At 34.0% G+C, this 24,935-nt stretch overlaps 1 protein-coding gene across 1 annotated transcript in view; it reads left to right on the top strand.

Annotated features, from left to right (window-relative positions):
- The window catches only part of DCDC1 (doublecortin domain containing 1), a gene marked incomplete at both ends in the record, with an annotated part of 430,017 nt that overhangs the window by 81,908 nt on the left and 323,174 nt on the right, over positions 1 to 24,935 (top strand). The window contains one exon of the mRNA XM_082844001.1: positions 6,999 to 7,165. Coding sequence (XP_082700127.1) covers positions 6,999 to 7,165 — 167 coding nt within the window. The remainder of the gene's footprint in view (positions 1 to 6,998; positions 7,166 to 24,935) is intronic.

The following is a 24,935-nucleotide window of genomic DNA, read 5'->3' as shown; positions in this document are numbered from 1 at the left end:
ACTGAAAAAGAAAAAGGATCCAGCTACATTTTTTAGATTTATATTAGTTGTGACTTTATAATGTCATAGTAGAATTTTGAGACATCTTACAATTAGCTTGCTTTTGAATGTTGCTTATGTATGTAAGTGCTTCGTGTATTTGGTTTTGTCCTAGTTTTACTATTTTTTTATTGCATCTTTTCCTACTGTCAAAAGTTAATTGGTGCCTCAGTTAACACCATTTGGATTAAGCTTTTCTGAATAGTAATAAAAATTAAAAATAATAATGTCTAAAAAGTGTCAGTTATTAACAGCAAGCAATTATATAATGACATTTCCAGAGGTCTTTACTTCTAATTTTTGTTGATTTTATTTATTAAGTTCCATGCATTGTACTTCCTAAAACTAATTCTAAGATAATACTTTAAATTTTTGTTCAGAGCTTTAAAGTTTACAAAAGCAGGTCATATATATATTCAATTATTATGTATTGGTATAGCCCATAACCACATGAAAATAGATTAGATAGATTATAGTTAATTCTCAACATTTCTTTACGTAACCTTAAAGTTGTACACATATGAGTTCAATTGTTATTTTACATTATTACTAAATATCAAATATTTTAGATGCCCAAGAAATTGAGTCCACAAAATACTTGTATTTTCAAAGACACATACAATATTATTTTTCTTTAGGGAAAAAGCAAGACTCAGACAATAGAATCCCAGCTTACTTCTGCTTGTATAAATCAAGTTATTTAAATAAATGAATTGTGTATGCTGACCTGTTCTACCAATGTGCTACTGGGGGTGTATGAAAAAAAGATGTGCATGGTGGTGGAAGTAGAAAGAGGCATAAAGCGTATTGGAAAACTACCAAATGTCCCCTGCAAATGGGCCCTATTCAGAATCAGTAAGCGTATGATGAGTGAAGTGGTTTTGAATATCGCCTTTAGATTCCATGCTGTTACAAGGCCAGCCCTGAACATGGCAACTCTTATTTCCACACACAGTACCTCTTCACTCTCAATTTAACCCCAAAATCTGATGAACCCATTACTCCATACTTGATTTCATGGAACAAGGAGTAGATATAGTTACAAATGATCAATCACAAGCCGTGAACCAAAGCAGCAAGGCATTAACAATTCACACCATTTCGGTCCACTTGCTCGAGCAGAAGATGTGCCAGAATATTTAATGCACAGCTACTTCGTTCAGTTTAAGAAAAGACATGACTCAGGCTGCATTTTCAAAACGGAGGAGACTTCCTAAGATTTCATACTTCCAAGCCCCAATGTCAACGTTCACCCACATATCAGCAATTAAAATAAGCAGGTGTTCTGTAAAGGTCACAATGTCGGAATTAAATTTTACCCAGGTAAAAACAGTATGACCTATGAAATTCTTCCCCCCAGTGCATCCCTTTTCTGCTTGATCCTATCATACAAATCAGTGTCGCTTACAACAGTATTCAAACACTGTAGACCCCACAGGCAATATGCCGTCAGTTTAATAGGATCACTGAAAAACTAAAGCAGCTGTGAAAGACTGCTCTAACTATAGCAATCATGTGCTTGTCATTTTGTTCAGTGGAGGAAAAATCCAAATTTGGGTAGGCATCAGTATTTAAGAAAACGACTGCTAAATCTTTTCTCATAAGTACCTTAGGGACAATAGGATTTGACATATAGCATGTAAACAAAAGTACACAGCAGCTGTTAGTTTAGCTTTGTTTGAATAAAAATATACTGATATAAATCAAGCAACATAGGAAACAGTATGCTCTCCATCATTCATTCTTCCCAGTAGACCATGCTTTTGAGTGGCGTCTGCTGGTTGCTCCCGGACTGGGAGCTTTCCAACTACTACCTAAAGCTGGATAAGGAGCAGTAAAACATATACACACCTTGGCACTAGCTCAAACTCCCTCCAGGCCTACTTCCTGGATGGGAAGCTGTCAATTCTAAGTATCTTTTTAGAACTCACCTTGTATCATACAAAAAGACTTTTTAGATCAACTTCATTAAAAAAAAATTTCAGTTGAATCGGTGGGAACTTTCCACATGATGTCCTGCTCACAATAGCTGAGTATTTTTGAGACTTGCGACCTGAAATTTTCTGCCAAAGAGCATATAGAAATTTCTGTATAGGTAATTATGCTCTGGGCAGTGCCTTTTTTCCGTAGTCTCATGTCCTCTGACTGACATGTGAAAATTCCAGTATTATGTAAATTATGATTCTGGATACTTAATTGGCATGAATTTTAATTTTTAATTGGAAGCAGGTTATTAAAGCTTTTGATAATTTCCAGTGCTTGAAAAATATATTGATTAAAAAATCCTATTTTTAGCTTTCCACAGTAGATTCAAATGCAGCGTGCCGAGTGTCTCTTTAAATGTCAGGTGTTGCTTTTGGAGAGAGATATACATTCACTAGGTATAGAACTTGACAGGACATTCCAGTCTATATCTTCTTGGTAAGTTCTATTAGGTTTCTCTTTAGAGGAACTTATGGCTCCTTGTCAAAAATTCTTGTGCTGCACGCATCACGAATCCAAGTTCAAGCTTCTTATCAGTGATGAAGTGGTTTTAGTATAAGGTCCTCTTGAAGACTGAACAGTTTGTCTTATGATTAGCTTTTGAACTCATTGTGTTTGGAGTTCTTAGAAGGAATTACCTTTATTATTTAAAATAGCTACTTTGACCTTAATCTAATATTATTGCTCTGTTATTTAAGTTTGATTGTGTGCCTTTTCCCACAGTAGCATGATTTAGGATAAAGCACATAAGGATTTTCTAAGACTTTTAAAATACCCAGCTCTGGTCTTCTCCTGGCTAGTTAATGCTTCATTGCCAAATCGTATTGTTTTCCTTTTATATTTATTTTCTTCTTTAGTGTTCAAGATAATTTTATGAGGAAGATTAAAACAAAACTATTGTACATACCCTAAATGTGCTTCAAAATTCTGGTACATTCATATTTATTTATCAAATTTTGATCAAATTTTCATTTGGTCACAGAAAGTTACAGATTCTAAGTGATTGTGTATAGTTGTACTCATGGTCTTAAAACTTACCTAAAAGACTGCCCACAGTGTTTCCAAAAGTACTGTTTATTTATCCAGTAGACATTCATTGGGCACTGCTTTTACCAAACTAAAAAACACCATGCCCTCTAACCCCAAAGATTTTGTGATTTACTGAAGGATGGAAGTGGGAGTGGAGAAGATAAGGATTAATACAAATCAATAAGAGAAAAATAAAAGTATAAACAATACTCTGGGAAACATAGAGGATGGAACAATTAATTCTGCCTAAACAACTTGGGATATTTTGGAAGTGACAATTGATATGAGCCTTGAAGGACAAGAATATATTAACAGGTGGAAAGAAAGTGGGAAGACATGCAAGGGAAATAGAACAGCATGAGTGAGAGAAGTATCAGTTGATAGTTATGAAGTTAATATAGCTACTCCTTTTAATCATATGATCTATTTACGCATAATGCTCAGTACTAGCTATGTCCAGTAAAGTTACTCCTTTTGGCCACATGATCTATTTACCCAGCATCCTCAGTCTTAACTCCAAACCCACTGAAACCATTGGATTAATTTCAGTTTGCCCTACAGTCATGACTTGAGAATAAACAAAATGGATAAAAAGCTATCATCCATATAACTTCACCTTTCCAGCGATGGAAGTGATCCCTGTGGAATGATCACATTGGACTGATCTATGCATATTGATAGATTTAAGGAATGATTAATTTCCAAATCATTTATCTAATAAAAATGTTGAGGACTTGCTTAAAGGAAATATTGAAATTACAGGAAAACAAAATTCTATAAATAAGAGCCAATAGGTAGAACACCTGTAATAAAGGCCTCAAACACAGAAGAAATGCTATGTGTAGCTATGCACACAAAAATTAAAGAAACATAAGGTAATCGGAGCCAGCTAACCTCTTGAATGAGGCTATATTTCTGAGTAGCAGTTTGAAAGAGAAGCTCATGGTTTACACACAAAATAATATCCCAGGGTTCATTCCCTGGAAAAGACATAATTTTTTCATTGAGTGTCTATAATGGGCTTTGCTAGCTCATAGCAACATGTAGGATTATGCTCTTTCCAATGTTGAAAAGTGTCTATTGTCCTTGCTAAATCATTGCCCTTATTTCTTGCCCATCTATACGCAGTAGTCTTCTTTAACAGAATGAAGTTTTGCTTCAGAAACAGAAAATGGAGAACTCAACATAAAAGAGATAAAACCATTGGTTAAGAACACTTATGAGTTTTTAGTATAGAATATTATGAACATCCACTAAAATGCTTAAAAAATAATTCTCACTCATGTTAAAATCTATGGTTGAGGTTGAAAAGTCAACTGACTTCTCTTTTTTAAAAAAATCAATCATTCTATTATATTTCAAAACTATCATCTTAGGCCAAGTCTTCTTTTTTAGGGAGAGTTCTTTAATTTGAACTGATTAATAAATTTTATTTTTCAAATATATTAAGCTTATTTATACTTCCTTTCTAAGTGCTTAGGCGTATCATTTTCTTATGTTTTCTGTACCTTCCTAGTTAGTGGAAACATTGTTTGTTCTTGGAGTGTGCTTTGTCTTCCTTTTCAAGAAGATCATCAAAGTTACTAGTTTGCAGCTTCCAAAAAGAAAGAGCCTTCTAATCCCTAGTTCAGAGGCTAACCTTTATTAGCGCTCTTGTGGTTATAATGAGGACCCTGCTTCCAGCAGGGAGATTCTGGAATACTGAACAGATTATTCAACAAGTTCAGAGCAGATTCTGAAGTCCCTTATAAAACCTGCTTGTGAATACTGCTTTCTTTGCTTTGCTGTTTCTGGTTTCCATAGTATTCCTAATTACATAAATCATGTGGAGCATGGGAGCTGTTTTCCATCCTATATCAACTCTGACACTGCTTGTGTTTTGATATAATTTGTATTTTTTTCCCTAAGCTGTATTTTTTCTTAAATTCTTATGGAAGGTACAAACCCTGAAAAAGAGTAGAGTTTTGTGTTAGAAAATCTATGAAATTCTTTTCTGGAATCCTTTGGGCTGGCATAAAGAATTTGAAAGTTACTTTGTGACAAGCATAGATGAATAAAGCTGTAAGACTAGAGAATCTGATAAAATGTTCTTAGGTTTAAATTCAAGATTAAATCTTGGATGTAAATCATTCAAGTTTATTACTTTCTTCTCAATTTACTTAATTGTTTTTCAATTTAACAGCTGTTTATGTGATGCCTTTCCATGTATAAAAACTGTACTAAGTTCAATGAGTGTACCGATTAAAAGTTTACAAATTAAAATTCAACACATAGTAACACATGAATGTTGTAGCTAGCTAAAAGCACTGTTGATTCTTAAACTAGGTTTCTTTAGGAAACATTGTAAGCAAAATTGATTTATATTATACATTTTTTAAATATTAAAGAGTTATAATTCTAAAAATAAGTTTATTTCTCTTTTTATTTCTTTAGTACTGTATGTGACCTAATATTTTTTAAACGTTTGAGATATCTGTTGTGATAAAACTTATAGAGAATAGCTATTGCTCCAGGAATGTAAGAATAGTTTCGATATGTGAATTTTAGGAATTAGTTTCTCAGTCTGGTGAGTGAATTTCATGCACACATCTGAAGATGTCTAAATAATCACTGAGTCATGATTTCCTTTTAACTTTATTTACAGTAGTCTTAGAAAATCTTAAACTCTATTTCCAATGTTTTCCTTAGTGATGAATATGTTAGAAAGAATTTAAATTGTGCTTTGGTAGAGAGTTGTAGAACTTAGTGCCATAAAATGCATACTTTTTTACTAAGAACAAAAATCAGCAGAATACCAGTAGCAAAGGCCATTTGCATAACTCAGCCGCTCAGCAGCTCAGCTGAACCTAATTGTAATTCAATTTCCAGATTGCTACGCTAGGCCTCTCTGCATAAAATATGCAACATATAACATAACCAATGACACGGACGTATTTTCTTCGCTGGTGATCTATCTAATTTCTTTTCCAGTAGGTGTATATATTAGAATAAGGTCGCCAAGCCATATAGTTATTTTGTATGTTTATGTTGTGTCACATGTGTACACTTAAAGACAAAGTTTAAAAAAAATGACATCCTTTCATTTTTCTGGGTGCCCAAATGTGCTTAAGATTTTAAAAATTTCTTTATTTCTGGCATTTCAGAGGGAAATTAAATCTTGAAAAGTGTTAGCTAGCTGCCATGTTATTTGACTATTTTACACTAGAAAGACTTTATAAGCTAATCGTGTGAAAAAGTGTATAAACATGTCTGTCAAGTCCATATGGATGTTGCAATACAGGCCCACAGGTAAATATCTTCTGTTTACAAAATGCGTGCTGGAATAGCATCCCTAAATCTTTGACTAGTTTATACCCCAGAAGCTTAAAAACAAAAAGATATGGTAAATACTTGCTTAAGATTCTCCCCCTTATTTTTAAACAACCTTGCCACCCTGTTTTATGGGTTATTTAAGTGATGGCAGTGAAAAGACTTGAATAGGATGGCTTATAAAGGTGTGGATTATATTTTATGAATAATTCCCAGATGTGATGTTTTAGGTATATAGACCCCTCTACGGGAAGCTATATACAGAAACAACATGGATCATACAATTTTATCAGGACAATGCAAGTAGATTTCAGCAAGGTTGGTTCCAACTCATCTGTGATAAATGAGAAGATAAGGCAATCAGTGCACACCATGACACTCTGTGCAGCTAGTTAGGCACACTTCAGAACTATTCAGGTGTGCTCACAAAGCTTATGAGTCTTGCATGGGGGGTTTCTCAATATAAATACATCCTTCATGGTGGCCACTAGTAATGCAGGAATTGCCTCTTTATGACTTAACCCAGGTCACATATAAATAATAGATGTTAAGAGTTAGCTCTGGTACTGGGGCTGTGTTCCAGGCAGTGTATCTCGTTTGGGTCAAAAGAATTTGTTTTCCCTTATTTTCTCGTATAGTTCCTCTGCTTGAAAAATGCCTGCAAAATTCCATCACACCTTTGCGGGGACCAGTTTGGGTCTCTAAGGGAGAAGGTTTCAGCCCCTCAGGAGCTAAGATGTACATCCAAGGAGTTCTTTTGGCCTTGTACCAACGATTAAAGTCTGCAAAAAAATATTATAAACAGGTGAGTCCTCCCTCTTTAAAAACTGCTTTATTGTATGTTTTAAAATGTACTTGGTTGTATAGAGACAATGATTGGCATCATGTCATAAAAGAACTGTGACATGTATTTCGTGAGCTCAGTGCCCGTTTGGGAGCCAAAATGCTGCTTCTGTAATCTCAAAGCCAACAATAATGGGGCTAATTGTATCTATCTTTTGCTGTGAGATGTTATATGTCTCATCTTTTCTTGCTGCATACTGTGCAAAGCGAAGGCAGCTCCTTATGTGGAAATTCTATAGACAGTTACTTTAAATAAGAAAATGAATAGCTCCTAAAGCATCTGAAGCTTTAAATGTTCACCCTTCTATTTTTATTTCCAGTATGAAATTAGACTTGCTATTGTAGAAGATGGGCTAAAATATAACCAATCATATTCTGGGAAATGAAATTGTGAATTAACTTCGTGTCAAGAGCAACTTATTTCATTTATACTTATTTAACTTGTATGTTTCCGGATCTGAAAGTATAAGAATAGAATTAATGTATTTGAATTTGTTTAAACTAGATTTTGTCCTTTAATTTGTAAGTTTCTATTCCATAACTGTGAGACTGAAAGAGAAAGAGAAAGAGAGGGAGAGAGAGAGAGTCTGTATGTGATGGGGGAGAAGGGGGAATGTATGTGAAGACTTTGATATTTATGTTACTACTTATAGGGACTTTGATTTATCTTAAAGTAGAATTCATATTGTAAAGCAGAATGATTGATGCTGTTTATAAAATAAAAATGAAGTTGCCACAATTTTAGAATCCTCTTTGCACTTGATCTTAAGAAGGTAAGCATACATTTTACCACATTAAATAAGGACTAGGTTTTACATTTCTAACTGGGAGTTTCCAGTTTAGAAAAGGGCTCATTATCTCAGACCACAGGCTGCTGAAAAATGAATATTTTGAAAGCATCATGCTATTATTCTCTGTATGCAGGGGGAGGGGAGGTGGGAATGGGATTCAGTCTCAGTGTTCACACAGCACCTCCTGCTGTCTGGTTAGGAAAAGAACAACTTGTATTGACTAGAAGAAATTCTTGAACTAAGGTATCCAGAACTAGCAAGAAACATCTCCCCGTGCGAAACTTTCATTCTCAAAAAGTGGTTAGTTTCCAAGTTAATTATGTCAGTGTATCCAGAAATGGGATTATTATCATACATAAGGCTATTTATAATAATAAATATGAAAAAATAAAAATCCAAACTTATTTTTAATATTCTTTATTAAGCTAATATCATATATAAAAACTGGTGTAAAACATATTTTTTTGTATTCAGATTAAGTTATTTTAACAGAAATATTTAACTTTTAGGACACAATGATATTATACTATGCATTATGACCAATTTAATTACAGTCATTTATTTGTTATTAAATGGCTTGATTCTACTAATTTGACAGTTTAAAATTATTTGATGTTAAGAAAACATGAGACGATTCTCCAATGCAAGAAAAGTATTGTTTAAATCAAATCTAAAAAAATTTGAACAATTTAAATCAAATCTAAAAAAAAAGAAACATAAGTTTCATTTAAAGTGAGGGTGTTAGAGATAATAAATAGCTCAGAAAGTAGTTGTGGCATGTTTGGTTTTTCTTCCATTGTTCTAAACATTTAAAAGTTTAAATAGATATAAACAATTGTACTGGACTGAAAAGTTCCTTGTATTGTGAGAAGAAAATGCTTTAAGAATTACTGCTTTAGTTTAAAAATTTTCTTTATGACTCAAAATTGATGAGAAATACATCTTATTAAAAGAAATATTAAATGTAAATGTGAACAAAGTTAACATTTTTAGCGTCTCTGAATGTCTGAGCATCTGATTGTCTATATCATCAACATTATGACTTTCAACATTATGCCAAATTAGGAATATTTTAAGAATCTAGGCTCTTTGCCATTTCTAACTAAACCTTTTTATTTTGCTCACTTATAATAACTTAAAGTTTTTCACTCAACAGTTTTAATATGATACTTGGTTAAGTTTTATTTTAAAATACAAAATTGAAGAAAAAAAATAGAAATTTGCCCATTATGCATTTCCATGCAAGTTCCTATTTCTTTTAGGTACGCCCAATTATATGTATTCTTGAGTCTCTTTTCTTTTGTATTGTTATATCACGACAATTTAAAATTATCTGCAATGTTCATAAAAGTCACTGAAGTGGTACCATTATCGGGTCCTCAGTGGTTAAGTGTTAAGCCTGGAAGTAGCTTTATTTGTGAGTAAGATTTCTTAGCAAATATTCCTCTTAGCATTAATGAACTTTATTTGAACTGCATTTACTTCATTTGACCTTAGGGATAGCCTTTTCTGTTTAGTTTTATATAAGATTGTGTTTGGTAAAATGGAGATGGATGATCATTCCTATTTCCTTAACAAGCCTAAGCTTATAAATTATAGAATTATATGACCTCTTGATATCATTTCCATTTATTCCACTTCTGAGATCATATATAAAGACAACAACATTGTTTTACTAGGAGTCTGTCAAAAGATTGTCGACTTTAAATTGATTTTTTGGAATTCCCCAAGGAAATTTCTTTTAAATAAATTGTGATAACAGAGCTTTAAAAGAAGAGTCAGAACTACCGGCTTTATGTTTACAAACTTACTCACTTTTCAGTTTTTAACTTTAACTTGTCTATTACAAGCATGCAACTGAATTAAGCCCACTACATTAATATGGTCTTAAAAATATACTGATTCGTGTATATAAAATGAGATATTATATTTAGGGCAGCATAAAGTCACTTAGTCTTACATTTATCACATTTAGTTCCTTAAAAGTGGAAACATTTTAGAAATTGCTCAGAGCTAAGCAGAATCTATTTAATTGGTAATCTTTGAAGTCATGTAAATGCTTTCCTATGAAATGCAGTTAACACTTTCAGCGACAGGGCTGTTCCATCTCATTAGCATTCTTGTTATGTGGTGGTGCTGATGGTGGGGTGTTGAAGTAGGAATGCCATTGTGTGGAGTTCCAGTGTTTGGGGACAAACACTGCTGTGGAGGGAACGTGTGAAAAGGCCACAGTCCTGTCAGTGAATGAGGAAGGCTGTGCTTTCTGTGTGCTTCAAGCAGGGAAGCTGTCATTCATAGGCCTAACACAGCTAAACAGGGGCCAAAACACAACCCTGCACTACCTTTTAAAATGATATTAGTGATTTTTAAACATGATCTTCTTTATTTATGATCCTCCATAGAGCTTTTAGTCGCTGTCAGTAAACAAAATATATGTCAGTCTGTTCAGCAACACTGTAGAGATCCGTAAAAGTCCATGGAGCTGTGCCAGGAGGCCATATAAATAATGATTTGGAACGGCTGATCTTAAGTACGAACCTGATTTTTGAGAAATAGATATTTCTGGAAATGTCTTCCCAATTTTGATACTCCTTTGAATTTTTTTCCCCCAAGCAACAAAATTCCTGGAGACTTTTGCATAGTGAAGGCATAGCACTCTTCTTTTAAAATACAGTTTTTAAAAGAACTCATAAACACACAGTTTTGATCCTTTAAAGTTGTTCACAGTGTGGTTTAACAGTTGTTGTCGTTTGCGTAGTCATTTCTGAAATTCAGGGAGACACGAAATGAGTATCTAACTATAATATTTTAACAACCATCATCTTAATTATGAAGAAAATCATAGTCCCTGTGGTAGTTAAGACATGAAAAAATTTGAAGGAATGTTTAGTACTACTCCTAATTTTCATCCCTTTTGAAAGTAACGATCAACTTTGAAATTAAATTTTAGCTTGTTTGACAGCTTTAAAAAAATAAACAGAAAAATATCCTTAAATATTTCTTAAACTCTTGGGATATTTCTAAACTTTGGCAGTATATTGAAAAAAATGACAATTTCTATTTATGTCTGAAACTGCAGGGAAATGTTTTATTTCTGTAATTTTAATTTGGAAATAGGTACTTGGGCTGTTTGTAATAGGTCATTACTTAATGAAGTTTGTTGAAAATTGTAATTTTCTACCTGAGTGATTTTTGGGGGTGTATATGGTCCTTTGTGTTTAGTAATTTAAGCAAGGTACTTTTTTGAATGCTATTATATTCTAATGTTCCATATTTGATGCGTTAGGTTTAAAAATCTCAGACACTACGTTTCTATTTCATAGATTAGGTTTCACTTTTTAAATTGGAACTGTACTGTAACTTTATTGTGTGGGCATATAATTAGATGAGGAAATGACCATCCAACATCAGCATATATTGGTTTTGCAGTTTAAAACTGAAATGTATTTTATTATTACATTAGACTAACTTCTACCAAAGCACTTAGAGTTTGTTAAAAGAATTCCTAAGTTAATGTTGGTTCACTTTACCCACACTGTTCAATAAGTTTGGTACTTAGATATAAAAGCAATAATAATAATATAATTCTATTCAGTTCAAAATGTGCTTGAATTACATTTAGTGCTGACAGAATTTGTTTATTGCAAAAAGTATCTTTAAGGAATCTAATATTTTAATTTCCCATAAAAGAAGTGTTGAGAGTTTGTCTTTTCAGATCTGTGTTGTAGGTCAATCAAAATCATCTATTGGTCCTAACATTATTGAAGGAAAAACCGTTTCTATTTCATTTCCTATATATGCTTTTTTCTTAGTATACCAGCTACTTTTTTTTCTAGCTTTATTGAGAGATAATTGACATATAACATTGTGTAAGCTTAAGGTATCCAATGTGATTATTTTATACACTTATGTATTGTGACATGATCACGGCAGTAGGATTAGTTAACACCTCTGTCACCTCACATAATTAACATTTTTTTTTTTTTTTTGTGGTGAGAACATTCAAGATCTACTCTCTTAGCAACTTTTCAGTATATAAAACAGTACTGTTAACTGTGGTCACTTGCTATACATCAGATCCCCATTTGTCTATATATTAAAAATTGAGCTCTGTTCTTGATTTAGCCTTCCTGGAGCAATACCCAAAATATTCCAGTTTTGAACTTCTTGATGTCCTTTGAAACCTTGGAACAAAGTCTGTAATATATAAACATAATTTACTATTAAAAACATTAAAACAATGTTACAGATGTTTCAGGACGAAAACTACTACTGAAGGTTCTGATAGGTAATTTTTTAGAATATTAGGTTGTTTATAGATTTGAGTGATGTTGATTTTTTCCCCCCTAAAACCAAGCTGCATTCTAGTTACTTGAAGTATTTTAAGACCTTAAACTTGTGTCTTTTTCTAAGTGTCATGCTTTGAGAAGGCCTAACATCAGTTAAATGAAGTGAAAATTGCATTCTTGTCTTGATAGAGATGAAAATGGATTTCTGGTCATGAAATAGATGTAGTTGTCACTTTTTAAAAAAGGTGTCAGCAGTTTGCTTCAGCAAGTAAGGTGCAATTCAGTATGGCAGTAAACTTGTGATCTGAGCAATCAATAAAATGCTTCAATAACTTCTGCTTCATTACACTTATAATAAGAGGCTATAGATCCATGGCACATAAAATGTTGATAAAGAGAATATGTGGGGACCGACTGTGACCATTTTCTTGAAAGTACAGTAAGTGCAATATTGCCACCTAGAGTTTGTGCATAGGCAATTATTACAGAGAGGGAGAAAAAACTGACAATGGGATAAAAAAGAAATGATATTGAAATACTGTTTATTTTCCATCCTTTATCCATGACACATTTATCTTCATGGAACATTTCATTTGATTCTCTATAAAACTGTTCAGGTCAGGAAAAAATGTTCAAATCTGTATTTTTTTCTAATTTTCTTAGAATTACACTACCAAATGTTAAATATGTATTTTGGCTCAAAATTGAACTTTTTTTTTCTTTTAACCATGAAAACTCTGTATTAAATAACTCACTTTGGGAAAAAATTAGACTTGAATATTGTCCGTTTTTACAAGATAATTCAATTATATAAAAACAACTTTATTGATATCTCAGTTGGATACCTTTCAATTAAAAGTATTATCTTTTTTAATATTAAACACTCCTTCAAAAATTAAGAGCCAACTTAGTGAAAAGTGGAATTTAAAAATAACTATATAAGAAACTAGACTTTCCTGCTTATGTGATTTTGAACGTTTTAATTAACTGTAAGTTCCATTTGTGGATTGTTTAAAATACATCTTCATCTTTACATAAACACTTTAAAAAATACTAGTTATCTCTTTATTTTTCTTGATTAATTAAAAGATTATTTAATTTTATAATATTTTTTGAATGAGCTAATATGGAAAATACAATTTGAACCTAAGCATTACTGAGGTCTTTCTCCCTTTGAACTGGTGACTGAAAATGCCTATTGCATAATAGAGAAAATTTTTAAATCTGCATTTAAGTGTTTCATGATACTTAATATAAAGCAGACTTAATATAGGTATTGATGACTTAATAAGGAAAGTTAATCTGGAAAGGTTATTTTCATTCTCCCATTTATTTTTCAATTTGTATAGATAAGTTTTATAAGTTTATAGACCTTGGCATTCACATTTCCATAAGAAAAATAATTTGGCATTAATATATTAGTAATGCATTTTTCTAATATACTATTTAGGTATTTTCTGTTCTCATACATCTATGTGTAAATGACTTCTATAATTGTAAAAAATGGAAATGATTGTAACATTAATTTATTTTCCTTTTCTGATCAAAGTTTTATCCTCAAACATCCTAATACAACTTACATGTAACTTAAGACAACTCTTTAGATGAAGAGCTCTTATTTTGAGATTTTAATCGTACTGAGTAGAAAATGTTGCATCTTAAAACCTCTAACTAAGTATAGAATTTTTCTGGTAAAGTAAGTGAAAGTAGACCTGACAAATTTTCTTTTAAATTACTCAACCACCTAAAGGTATTATTGCCTATGACTCTTTTGAAATGAGAATAAATTTTACAGAGTTACAGCAGCAAAGTGAAAGAGTGTGTTTGATAGATTCCCTGAACAGTTTCAACACCCACAGGTATTATTTGTAAGAAAACAATCATGCGGAGTCTTCAGCTGGTTAGAGAGGGCACAGCATTCTATCTTCACCTGACATCCTATCTGTTCCGTCAACATCCTGGGCCCCCTGCCTGCCGCCCCCTCCTTGCAAAACAATAATGCTCCCTGAGAGGTTTGTGTGAATGGACAAGAATATGAAATTTTTTTCCCTTGAAGAGCTAAACAGTATTGAAGGCATATTCTTAGGGGGAGGAAAAACAACCGTCTTGAGGATTGACTAGTATTTTCTATTCTAATTGATCAATGTTGTGAATAATTGATAGTTAAAGTCTTTGATTATTAAGTCTGACTACTGATTAATGAAAGGGAGACTCTTAAGTGTAAACATTTTGGAAATAGTTGCTTTATTTTATTAAGAGAAATGTGGTTTTCTCTCACCTGTTTTTAATAGCATAGCTTGAATAAACGTTAATCATAACAACATATTGCTGATTTTCAAATAATATAATTCATTATTTGCTTATATTTTATGTATGTAACAGCAGATGGAAATGAGTATAACATTAATGTACTACTCTCTTCAGTCAAATTTTCTCATTAACTATGTCAGAAAAACAATTTTACATAATTTCCTAAAAAATAATTAGCATCCTGTTACATTTAAGATTTCAAGATCCTAAACAGAGCCAATCATGCATGGAAAAAGAATAGGGCAAGAGTCCATTCATCAGCACTCAGTATATGTCACTGGGAAGTAAATGTTGAAAGTATCAGAGAACAGAGTGATAGCATAAATAAAAGGCACTAGAAAGGTCCTAGTCTTCAGGCTTGGCAAGCCACAGGTGAGTTATATCTTCTAAAGCCATACTGCCCAATACACTATCCCCATGTGGTTTCACAATTTAAATTAATTTAAGTAAATAAAATAAAAAATTAAATAACATTTAAAAATCCTGATTATACTTCTGGCCCTGGATTCCACATTCTGTGAGTAACACAAAAACAAAGAATCTTTTGTCATGATCTGGTTTTAATTCGGCGTTGGGTAGATAAGGTAACCTAGTCTTCACAAAACAAAATAAATTGTGAAACACACACACACACACATACACACACACACACACACACCCCTAGGGCACAGTGTATTCACCATCCAACCACCAGATGGACACCTTTAGAGTTTGCAGTGTCTCTCAGGATCCCTATCAATAAACTATATAGCGAGGTGTCCTTAAGGACCATCATTCTGGCAGTCACTGAATTAATCTTGTCTTGTTTGGTGCGAAAAGATTCTCTTTCCTCCTCCCCAAAAAATAAAGAGGCAAAGAAGACAGACTCAAATGATGAAGTGTTGAATACTCCTTAGGAGCTCAGTCTGTGTGTTAGCCAGTGTTGAAGATACAGGAGAACTATCCCAGACCTTGCCCTCAGGAAGCTTACATTCTTGTTCTGGAGATAAAACATACCCACATGAAACTATTAGGAAATATGCTTATAAGTATATAATTAAGTGCTAAAAAATATGGTATAGATTCTATGTTATATGTGAACTTAAATAAAAGAAAGGTAAAACGTAGAATAAAAGCATTTTAAGGCCAAAATGAACTTTGGAGGCCATCTAGTACAGTCCTCTCATCTTATAGATAAGAGTAACAGCATTAATAATACTTACCTCATTGTGTTGTTGTGAGAATTAAATAGTTAATGTATATAAAACTCTTAACATAGTACCTAGGACATAGTAAGTGGCCAGTACATGTTAGCTATCATCATTCATCATCATCTTTATTATTAATTTCTTCTGCTTTACTGAGGTATAACTGACAAATAAAATTATAAGATATTTAAAGTCTACATTATGTTGATTTGACATATGTATATTGTGAAAGAATTCTCACCATCTAGTTAACATGTACATCACCTTGTATATATATACGCATATTTATATGTATGTGAGAACATTTAAGTTCAACTCTTTGAGCAAATTTCAATTACATAATACAGTGTTATCAGCTGTAGTCACCATGTTTTACATTAGATCCTCAGACTTTATTCATCTTATAGCTGAAAGTTTGTACTCTCTTACCAACCTCTCCCTATTATCCCTACCCCCAGCCCCTGGCACCCACTTTTCCATTCTTTGTTTCTATGAGTTTGACTTTTTAGATTCAGCATATAAGTGATACCTTTATTATTAATGTTGAAGATAAGGCAATTGAGGTAGAGTTGTAATGGGACTAGAGCCCCACCACTGCTGTTAGAGTAGGTAAGGTATGTTTCAATAACTGAAATATGGGGAGGTTTTAAAAAGAGACTCATACAGGCAATGGCGTGAAGTTGGGAGTAAGATATTATTTTCAAACAGGTTATACTTGGTACAAAAAAGGTTATTGGTGGACTTTGAAAGATGATGAAACCTTAGAGTGAATAGGGTTAAAGAAAGAACTGATGTTGGAAAAATAGGGCAGTGGGTATAGATAAGACTTCTCAGACATTGAGGTTGGTCCATATTTTTTTGAGGCTCACAGTATATTAAATAATTTAAAAATGTCAAAACAAGATTTTAAAACCATTGGTTGTATTTTACATGACTACACTTAAAATTAACTGTATCAACAACTCCTCCCTAATAAGACATAATTGTTCTATTTTTTGTATTACAAGATTCATAAAAATATTAATTCATAATCCATATAGGTAGCTTGGTCTGGTGATGGGACAAAAGTTTTATAACAGCTGTCTCTTTGGTTGACTCTGTCACTGTATCGCTTTGACTGTATGTATAACTTTTTTAGGAGGTAAGGAAAAAGGCTAAATTTGTGGCCTGTTTTGAGTATAAGACTGAGGACAAAAGCCTTTCTCAGCCTCAGGATTGAAGCATCTGAGATCTTGGAATGGTTGAGGACTGTAGATGGGGAATGAAAGTCACTTAGTTTGGAAACCATACACTAGAGTTTACTTTAGGAAGGAGATACATGTTTCAAGAAAGCCAATTCACACACACTCTAGACAAGGTATGGAAAAAAGTATTTTAAAATTTTTGCCTAAATCTGATTTGACCTTTCACAACAGGGTACCACTCATGGTAGTCGGGGAAAGGTAAAAACTAAATTTGGTCGAGGCCAGATAATTTAACTAATTCTTTTAGATAACGCCCAGCCTTTTGGCTAAAGGGGCTCAGACACTCATATTTCTGCCCTTCTGTGTTCCTTCCCAGAATGGTTTATTGGGGGAGGGGGGGGTTAAGTCACAACTGGTATTGTTTCTCTGCAGGTACACATAGACCAAAAAGGGGTAGTTTTAAGAAATGACTGACTAGATGCTCAACTTTCATATGTACTTTGTACTAAAATTATCCTCCCTGAGAATGTGCCTGCAGCAGAGGTGCATGCCACTTCTCCTTTCCCATCTTCCACCATCCTTAGGCAAAGCACACCTCTCCCTTATCCTGAATCTACTCTGGTGCTTCACCCCGGAGTGTAAAAACCTCCTGGATATCAAACAGAGGGACATTTTGAAATGTTGGTGCCATAACCTTCTTGTAGGGCTCTGAACCTTTCCTTGTTATAAAAGTGTTTCTGTTAAAGTAGAAATGGGATAGAAATATATGAAGTTGATGAGAAAAAGGAACAGGTAGCCTTCTGATTGTTAAAGAAGAGCTTTCCCATATAGTTTTATTATTATTTTTAATATCTTTATTGGAGTATAATTTCTTCACAATGTTGTGCTAGTTTTCGCTGCACAGCAAAGTGAATCAGCCATATGCATTCATATATCCCCATATCCCCTCCCTCTTGCGTCTCCATCGCACCTTCCCTATCCCACCCCTCTAGGTGGTCACAAAGCACCGAGCTGATCTCCCTGTGCTATGCAGCTGCTTCCCACTAGCTATCTGTTTTACATTTGGTAGTGTGTATATGTCAATGCTACTCTCTCACTTCGTCCCAGCTTACCCTTCCCCCTCCCCGTGTCCTCAAGTCCATTCTCTACATCTGCATCTTGATTCCTGTCCTGCCCCTAGGTTCATCAGAACCATTTTCTTTTTTTAGATTCCATATATATGTGTTAGCATACGGTATTTGATTTTCTCTTTCTGCCTTATTTCACTCTGTATGACAGACTCTACGTCCATCCACCTCACTACAAATAACTCAATTTTGTTTCTTTCTATGGCTGAATAATATTCCATTGTATATAGGTACCACATCTTCTTTATCCATTCATCTGTCGATGGACACTTAGGTTGCTTCCATGACCTGGCTATTGTAAATAGTGCTTCAATGAACATTGGGGTGCATGTGTATTTTTGAGTTATGGTTTTCTCAGGGTATATACCCAGTAGTGGGATTGCTGGGTCATATGGTAGTTCTATTTTTAGTTTTTTAAGGAATCTCCATACTGTTCTCCATAGTGGCTGTATCAATTTACATCCCACCAACAGTGCAAGAGCACTTTCCTCCACATCCTCTCCAGCATTTATTGTTTGTAGATTTTTTGATGATGGCCATTCTGACCACTGTGAGGTGACACCTCATTGTAGTTTTGATTTGGATTTTTCTAATGATTAGTGATGTTGAGCATCATTTCATATGTTTGTTGGCAATCTGTATATCTTCTTTGGAGAAATGTCTATTTTGGTCTTCTGCCCATGTTTGGATTAGGTTGTTTGGTTTTTTGATATTGAGCTGCATGGGTTGCTTGTATATTTTGGAGATTAATCCTTTGTCAGTTGCTTCGTTTGCAAATATTTTCTCCCATTCTGAGGGTTGTCTTTTCATCTTGTTTATGGTTTCCTTTGCTGTGCAAAAGCTTTTAAGTTTCATTAGGTCCCATTTGTTTATTTTTGTTTTTATTTCCATTTCTCTAGGAAGTGGATCAGAAAGGATCTTTTGTGATTTATGTCATAGAGTGTTCTGCCTATATTTTTCTCTAAGAGTTTTATAGTGTCTGGCCTTACATTTAGGCCTTTAATCCATTTTGAGTTTATTTTTGTGTATGGTGTTAGTAAGTGTTGTAATTTCATTCTTTTACTTGTAGCTATCCAGTTTTCCCAGCACCACTTATTGGGAGGCTGTCTTTTCTCCATTGTATATTCTTGCCTCTTTTATCAAAGATAAGGTGACCATATGTGTGTGGGTTTATCTCTGGGCTTTCTATCAGTTTCCATTGATCTATGTTTCTGTTTTTGTGCCAGTACCATATTGTCTTGATTACTGTAGCTTTGTAGTATAGTCTGAAGTCAGGGAGTCTGATTCCCCCAGCTCCTTTTTATTCCCTCAAGAATGCTTTGGCTACTTGGGGTCTTTTGTGTCTCTATACAAATTTTAAGATGATTTGTTCTAGTTCCATAAAAAATGCCATTGGTAATTTGATAGGGATTGCATTGAATCTGTACATTGCTTTGGGTAGTATAGTCATTTTCACAATATTGATTCTTCCAATCCAAGAACACAGTATATCTCTCCATCTGTTGGTATCATCTTTAATTTCTTTCATCAGTATCTTACAGTTTTCTGCATACAGGTCTTTTCTCTGCCTAGTTAGGTTTATTCCTAGGTATTTTATTCTTTTTGTGGCAATGGTAAATGGGAGTGTTTTCTTAATTTCTCTTTCAGATTTTTCCTCATTAGTGTATAGGAATGCAAGAGATTTCTGTACGTTAATTTTGTATCCTGCTACTCTGCCAAATTCATTGATTAGCTCTAGTAGTTTTCTGGTAGCATCTTTAGGATTCTCTATGTATAGTATCATGTCATCTGCAAACAGTGACACTTTTACTGGTTTTCCGATTTGGATTCCTTTTATTTCTTTTTTGTCCCTGATTGCTGTGACTACAGCTTCCAAAACTATGTTGAATAATAATGGTCAGAGTGGGCAACTTTCTCTTGTTCCTGGTTTCAGTTTTTCACTGCTGAGAACGATATTTGCTGTAGGTTTGTCATATATGGCCTTTATTTTATTGAGGTAGGTTCCCTCCATGCCTGCTTTCTGGGGAGTTTTTATCATAAATGGGTGTTGAATTTTGTCAAAAGCTTTTTCTGCATCTATTGAGATTATCATATGGTTTTTATCCTTCAATTTGTCAATATGATGTATCACATTGATTGATTTGTGTATATTGAAGAATCCTTGCATTCCTGGGATAAACCCCATTTGATCATGGTGTATGATCCTTTTAATGTGCTGTTGGTTCTGTTTGCTAGTATTTTGTTGAGAATTTTTGCATCTATGTTCATCAGTGATACTGGCCTGTAGGTTTCTTTTTTTGTGACATCTTTGTCTGGTTTTGGTATCAGGGTGATGGTGGCTTATAGAATGAGTTTGGGAGTGTTCCTCCCTTTACTATATTTTGGAAGAGTTTGAGAAGGATAGGTGTTAGCTCTTTTGTAAATGTTTGATAGAATTTGTCTGTGAATCCATCTGGTTTTGGGCTTTTGTTTGTTGGAAGAATTCTAATCACAGTTTCAATTTCAGTGCTTGTGATTGGTCTGTTCATATTTTATATTTCTTCCTAGTTCAGTCTCAGAAGGTTGTGCTCTTCTAAGAATTTGTCCATTTCTTCCAGGTTGTCCATTTTATTGGCATATAGTTGCTTGTAGTAATCTCTCATGATCCTTTGTATTTCTGCAGTGTCAGTTGTTAGTTCTCCTTTTTCATTCCTAATTCTGTTGATTTGAGTCTTCTCCCTTTTTTTCTTGATGAGTCTGGCTAATGGTTTATCAATTTTGTTTATCTTCTCAAAGAGCCAGCTTTTAGTTTTATTGATCTTTGCTATGGTTTCCTTCCTTTCTTTTTCATTTATTTCTGATCTGATCTTTATGATTTCTTTCCTCTGCTAACTTTGGGGGTTTTTGGTTCTTCTTTCTCTAATTGCTTTAGTGTATGGTTATGTTGTTTATTTAAGATGTTTCTTGTTTCTTGAGGTAGGATTATATTGCTATAAACTTCCCTCCTAGAACTGCTTTTGCTGCATCCCATAGGTTTTGGGTCATTGTGTTTTCATTGTCATTTGTTTCTAGGTATTTTCTAATTTCCTCTTTGATTTCTTCAGTGATTTCTTGGTTATTTAGTAACATATTGTTTAGCCTCTATGTGTTTGTATTTTTTACAGTTTTTTTCCTGTAACTGATAATAATCTCATAGCACTGTGGTCAGAAAAGATACTTGATACAATTTTAATTTTCTTAAATTTACCAAGGCTTGATTTTTGACCCAAGATGTGGTCTATCCTGGAGAATGTTCCATGAGCACTTGAGAAGAAAGTGTATTCTGTTGTTTTTGGATGGAATGTCCTGTAAATATCAGTTAAGTCCATCTTGTTTAGTATGTCATTTAAAGGTTGTGTTTCCTTATTTATTTTCATTCTGGATGATCTGTCCATTGATGAAAGTGAGGTGTGAAAGTCCCACTATTACTGTGTTACTGTCAATTTCCCCTTTTATGCTTGTGTATTGAGGTGCTCCTATGTTGGGTGCATAAATATTTACAATTGTTATATCTTCTTCTTAGTTTGATCCCTCGATCATTATGTAGTGTCCTTCTTTGTCTCGTTATAGTCTTTATTTAAGATCTATTTTGTCTGATATGAGAATTGCTACTCCTTTCCTTTGATTTCCATTCTCATGGAATATCTTTTTCTATCTCCTCACTTTCAGTCTGTATGTGTCCCTAGTTCTGAAGTGGGTCTCTTGTAGACAGCATATACACAGGTCTTGTTTTTGTGTCCATTCAGCCAGTCAGTTTCTTTTGGTTGGAGCATTTAATCCATTTACATTTAAGGTAATTATCAATATGTTATATTCCTTTTACCATTTTCTTAATTGTTTTGGGTTTGTTTTTGTAGGTCATTTTCTTCCCTTGTGTTTCCCACTTAGAGAAGTTCCTTTACCTTTTATGGTAAAGCTGGTTTGGTGGAGTTAAATTCTCTTAACCTTTGCTTGTCTGTAAAGGTTTTAATTTCTCCATCGAATCTGAATGAGATCCTTGCTGGGTAGAGTAATCTTGGTTGTAGGTCTTTCCCTTTCATCACTTTCAATATGTCCTGCCACTCCCTTCTGGCTTGCAGAGTTTCTGCTGAAGGATCAGCTGTTAACCTTATGAGGATTCCCTTGATGTTATTTGTTGCTTTTCCCATGCTGCTTTTAATATTTTTTCTTTGTATTTAATTTTTGACAGTTTGATTAATATTTGTTTCGGCATGTTTCTCTTTGGGTTTATCCTGTATGGGACTCTCTGCACTTCGTGGACTTGATTAACTATTTCCTTTCCTATGTTAGGGAAGTTTTCGACTGTAATCTCTTCAAATATTTTCTCAGACCCTTTTTTCTTCTCTTCTTCTTCTGCGACCTCTTTAATTCGAATGTTGGTGTGTTTAATTTTGTCCCAGAGGTCTCTGAGGCTGTCAATTCTTTTCATTCTTTTTCTTTATTATGCTCCCTGGCAGTTATTTCCACCATTTTATCTTCCAGCTCAGTTATCCGTTCTTCTGCTTCAGTTATTCTGCAATTGATTCTTTCTAGAGTGTTTTTAATTTCATTTGTTGTGTTGTTCATCACTGTTTGTTTGCTCTTTCATTCTTCTAGATCCTTAATAAATGTTTCTCATATTTTCTCCATTCTGTTTCTGAGATTTTGGATCATCTTTACTATCATTACTCTGAATTCTTTTTCAGGTAGGTTACCTGTTTAATCTTCATTTATTTGTTCTTGTAGGTTTTTACCTTGCTCCTTTGTCTGTAACATATTTTTTTGTCTTTTCATTTTTTTTTTTTTTGATAGGTGGGGCTGTATTCCTGTCTTACTAGTTGTTTGGCCTGAGGTGTACAGCATTGCAGTTTGCAGGCAGTTGGGTAGAGCCAGGTCTTGGTGCTGAGATTAGGACCTCTGGGAGGCCTCACTCCAATTAATATTCCCTGGGGTCTGAGGTTCTCTGTTAGTCCAGCAGTTTGGACTTGGAGCTCTTACCACAGGAGCTCAGGCCCAACCTCTGGTCTGAGAACCAAGATCCTGCAAGCTGTGTGATGTGGCAGAAAAGGAAAAAAGATAAAAAGGAGCAGTACAATATCAAAGAATAAAAAACAAAATAAAATTAGAAAGATAAAAAATATATTAGGAAAAATAAAAATATAATTGAAACAACCGGTCACTGAGGGTTCCTCCCATCCCCTTAGGTGTCCGTGGTCCCCCACCGGTGCCTTGTAGGCACCCTAATTATGTGGAGACATGAATTCCTTGTCCTCCTAGTCCACCATCTTGACTCTGTCCTCCATATAGTTTTAAAAATAGAAGATGTTTGACATAAAATTGTTCTGGTATTTAATTTCATTGGATAGATTTAAAAGAAAAATTTAACAGTTTTAATTAGTAGTACCAATATTTATAACATGCCAGAAAACACATCTTTCACCACTGTTTGTAAGCTAATAATAAAAATATTTTAATGTTTACTTAAAATGTTGGTGTGCAGCTTTCTAAGTGAGGGGAATATAGTTTTCTAAGTTCTTTTAGATAGTGTGTGAGTAAAATATTTTGGAGTCCTCATGGTGCCAGGGAGGGAAAATGGTCATTTGAGCCACGTGATGCCAACTGCTGAGGTATCACTGGTCTTGTCTGTTGCTGAGGTTTGCAGTGGATATAAGTCCTGAACTACTACTGGCTGCTCTCTGCTTGGTCAGGAGTGCTCCCTGGAAGCTTTAGCTTTAGCTTGGCTCTCACTGAGTTTCTACCACATTTTCCATCTTGCCCATGGCCTACGTAGGTCACCCTGCAGCCTCTGCAGTGCAGTCACTGGGGACATTTGACCCTTAATATTTGTGTCCCATTTGGCTTACCATTTTGCTACCTTTTAGTTCCCTAGAGGCCATGTGAGAATATGTAGGTCTTATCCATACCCCAGCTGAAAGCAACTCAAGAAAGCTAAATCATAGCCTTCTTTCTGCTTCCTACACACTATTCCATTGCATTTACTCTGTGACTCCATCTCCCTCCGTTCTGCCCAAGGCTGATGAAGGGGGCAGCCTCAGTACAGACCCTTCCCAGAATACCAAATGAGAATCCAGATTGACATCTTTTGTCCTTAGCTTTCTCCTCAATTTATCTAATGCACCTGCCCCTCTTTCTGCTAAAGCTGAGAGATAGCAGACCATAGTAAAAAAAAAAAAAAAAGTAATTTTACATTATAATTCAGTATTATATACATACCCCTCCACATATGAATATAAAACAAGAGTTTTTCAAAATAAGATTTGACCTTACAACTTTTGAGGCACTGTCAAAATACTGGCTTGGACTCACTAAGTTGAATTCACAGCCCACTGACATATAGTATCAGGGCTACATTTCATCCTACATACTTCAACATGGCTTTTTATTTTTAATTTTTTTAATTGAAGTATTGTTGAGTTACAATATTGTGTTCATTTCATATGTACAGCAAAGTGATTCAGTTATATATACATATAATGTTCAGATTATTTTCCATTATAGGTTATTACAAAACATTGAATATAGTTCCCTGCATTATATAGTAAATCCTTGTTGCTTACCTAGTTTATGTAGAGTAGTTTGTATCTGTTAATCCCGTACTTCTAATTTATCCCTCTTCCCCCTCCCTTTCCCCTTTGGTAACCATGAGTTTGTTTTCTATCTGTAGGTCTATTTCTGTTTTTAACATGGCTTTTTAAATTTAAAAATTTACCTCATATGCTATTCTTGAATTTTTCAAACATAGAGAAATGCTGAAAGAATTTTACAGTGAACACCCGTACACCTACCACCTGGAATCTAGTATTAACATTTTACTATACTACTTGAA

This window comes from Leucopleurus acutus (genome assembly GCF_964270905.1).
Source record: "Leucopleurus acutus genome assembly, chromosome: 8".
In the NCBI taxonomy this organism is placed as follows: Eukaryota; Metazoa; Chordata; class Mammalia; order Artiodactyla; family Delphinidae; genus Leucopleurus; species Leucopleurus acutus.
Note: the sequence above shows the minus strand (reverse complement) of the source record. Positions and strands in the feature narration are given on the sequence as shown.